At 34.6% G+C, this 2,082-nt stretch overlaps 1 protein-coding gene across 3 annotated transcripts in view; it reads right to left on the bottom strand.

The window, feature by feature from the left end:
- The window catches only part of LOC106870828 (uncharacterized), a 283,987-nt gene that overhangs the window by 54,388 nt on the left and 227,517 nt on the right, over positions 1–2,082 (bottom strand). For all 3 annotated transcript variants that reach the window (XM_052970300.1, XM_014917052.2, XM_052970301.1), the window contains one exon: positions 662–878. In XM_052970300.1, coding sequence (XP_052826260.1) covers positions 662–878 — 217 coding nt within the window. The remainder of the gene's footprint in view (positions 1–661; positions 879–2,082) is intronic.

Genomic DNA, 2,082 nt, shown 5'->3' with positions numbered 1-2,082 from the left:
ATATATATATATATATATATATATATATATATAATAGTGCACAAACAGTTTACGTATGTATACACGAAAGAGGTGACCTTTAACAGGACATCTTACATGCTAGAAAGGGCAGTTAAAACCCAAACCACGAATAAGAGTACTTTCAAAGGGAATTAAAAAAAATGTTTGTAGTTACTTTCAGACTCGAGTTTCTGTATCAATGTGCAAAATAAATTTATTTGCCATGCGTACTTCTTCAGTGGAGGGACCTAAAATTAATGCATATTTATGCAGAAAATAGCACCAAAAATACACGTGCTATACATTATAACTTTCAAATCCACCGCGCAAGCGGTTACATTCGGCAGCAAATAGTAATAAGAAATTAAAACTGCGTTCCAGAAAGGCTTCGAAGCTACGAAAATTTTACTGTGAAAATAATAAGGGTAGAAAATTTACACCGGTATGAAATTTTTTCTAAATTATCTGACTACTAAATTCCACTGATAACATAATGCGGAGTGGCATCAAACCAGTAAACACGTAGTTGTGAAGAAGACGTCTTAACCACATAACCATACCTGGACCATACAAAGCAAAAAAAAAAAAAAAAAAAAAAAAAAAAAAAACGGAAAAAGAAAACAAAACAAAAAGTCAAAAATATTAGCAAATAAAATCTCACCTGTACTGAAATTATAACACATAGCAGCGTCACCTTCAGCCAAAATAAAAATATCTGGGTCAGAAAAATATGCCACGTTCTCCTGCCGTTGGAACATTTTTATTTCGAAAAGCCTTGGACTAAATTTCATGTTTTTCAGTGCTTCAGATTCTGCAAGTTTAGTCTCATTTTCGAACCGGAATGTGTTAAAACACTTTGTGAAGATATTTCTCATCATCTGGAATAAATTTTCAATGAGGATAGAAAATTGCAGGATGTATTTGATACAATTTACCGATAAACATATAAAAATATATTTAAAAACTATACCAAGGTATATTTGATTTGCATATTTAAAACACAACATACGCACACACGAACACGCGCTCACGCACACACGTCCACACATGACAGACATACACATACACACACATGCATATTCACTTGTGACTCTCTCTCTCCCTCGCTCGCTCACACACACACATACGTACTTATACGATGGGCTCCCGAATAATCATACTTGAATAAATTCACTTACACGCAAGACATTTGTCGGGTCGAGGCTACGGTAGTCTAAAGCACAGTGAAACTGAACCAGAAACCATGCGGTTGCGAAGCAGACGTTTTAACCAAACAGCTACGTCAGTGCCTACACAAGGTATACTGAATGTTCGTACTATGTTATAATCATGTCGAACAAATATGAACCTAAAACCGATATGCAAATTAGGTTACTTCTTTGTAACCCAAGAATGATTTTTATGATGATGCAAGCTAATTTTATGTCGACAGAACGGCGAGTTTGAATGAAACTGAAGTCGATGATTAGATTTTTCTTTTTCGTTTCCGGGTTGTGTTTATTAAATGAACGCAAAATAATAAACGTTTATAAGGAACAGTTTCAAGACATTACATTGAATAGAAATGAATATTCTACTTGACTAAACATGAGTCAATCACGAGAAACATTTCCAGCAAATCTGGTAGTAATTTTCAATATCTAACTGAACTGAGGAATGTAGAATAACTATTAATCCGAACTTCATTGCGAGACGCAGATTTGTAATTGAATATTCGTCATGTTTGAAATAAAATGCCATGAGCTTATTAACTAGGTAGTATTGAGTCGCAACCAGATACAGGATTATGAGTATTATTGTACATCTGTCACTTGATCTTCTGTGCAAGCTCTGTGAGCATGTTAAGTAATGTAAGAAAAGGCATGACCCCCTAAATGTCTTAAGAATTAAGGAGTATAACATTCAGGCATTAAGTATTGCCGGTGTACCGTGAAGGGCTAAGTCCCGTTGGACCTTGGAAAACAGTAGTCTCAGCCTGACAAAAGACTTGTAAGCAAATTTGTTTAACAGAGACAGTGCGAAAGTCCGTCCTGAGGGTGTATGCATGTATGTATATATATATATATATATATATATATATAT

This window comes from Octopus bimaculoides, chromosome 1, assembly GCF_001194135.2.
Source record: "Octopus bimaculoides isolate UCB-OBI-ISO-001 chromosome 1, ASM119413v2, whole genome shotgun sequence".
Lineage (NCBI taxonomy): Eukaryota > Metazoa > Mollusca > Cephalopoda > Octopoda > Octopodidae > Octopus > Octopus bimaculoides.
This window is presented reverse-complemented; position numbering and strand designations above follow the sequence as displayed.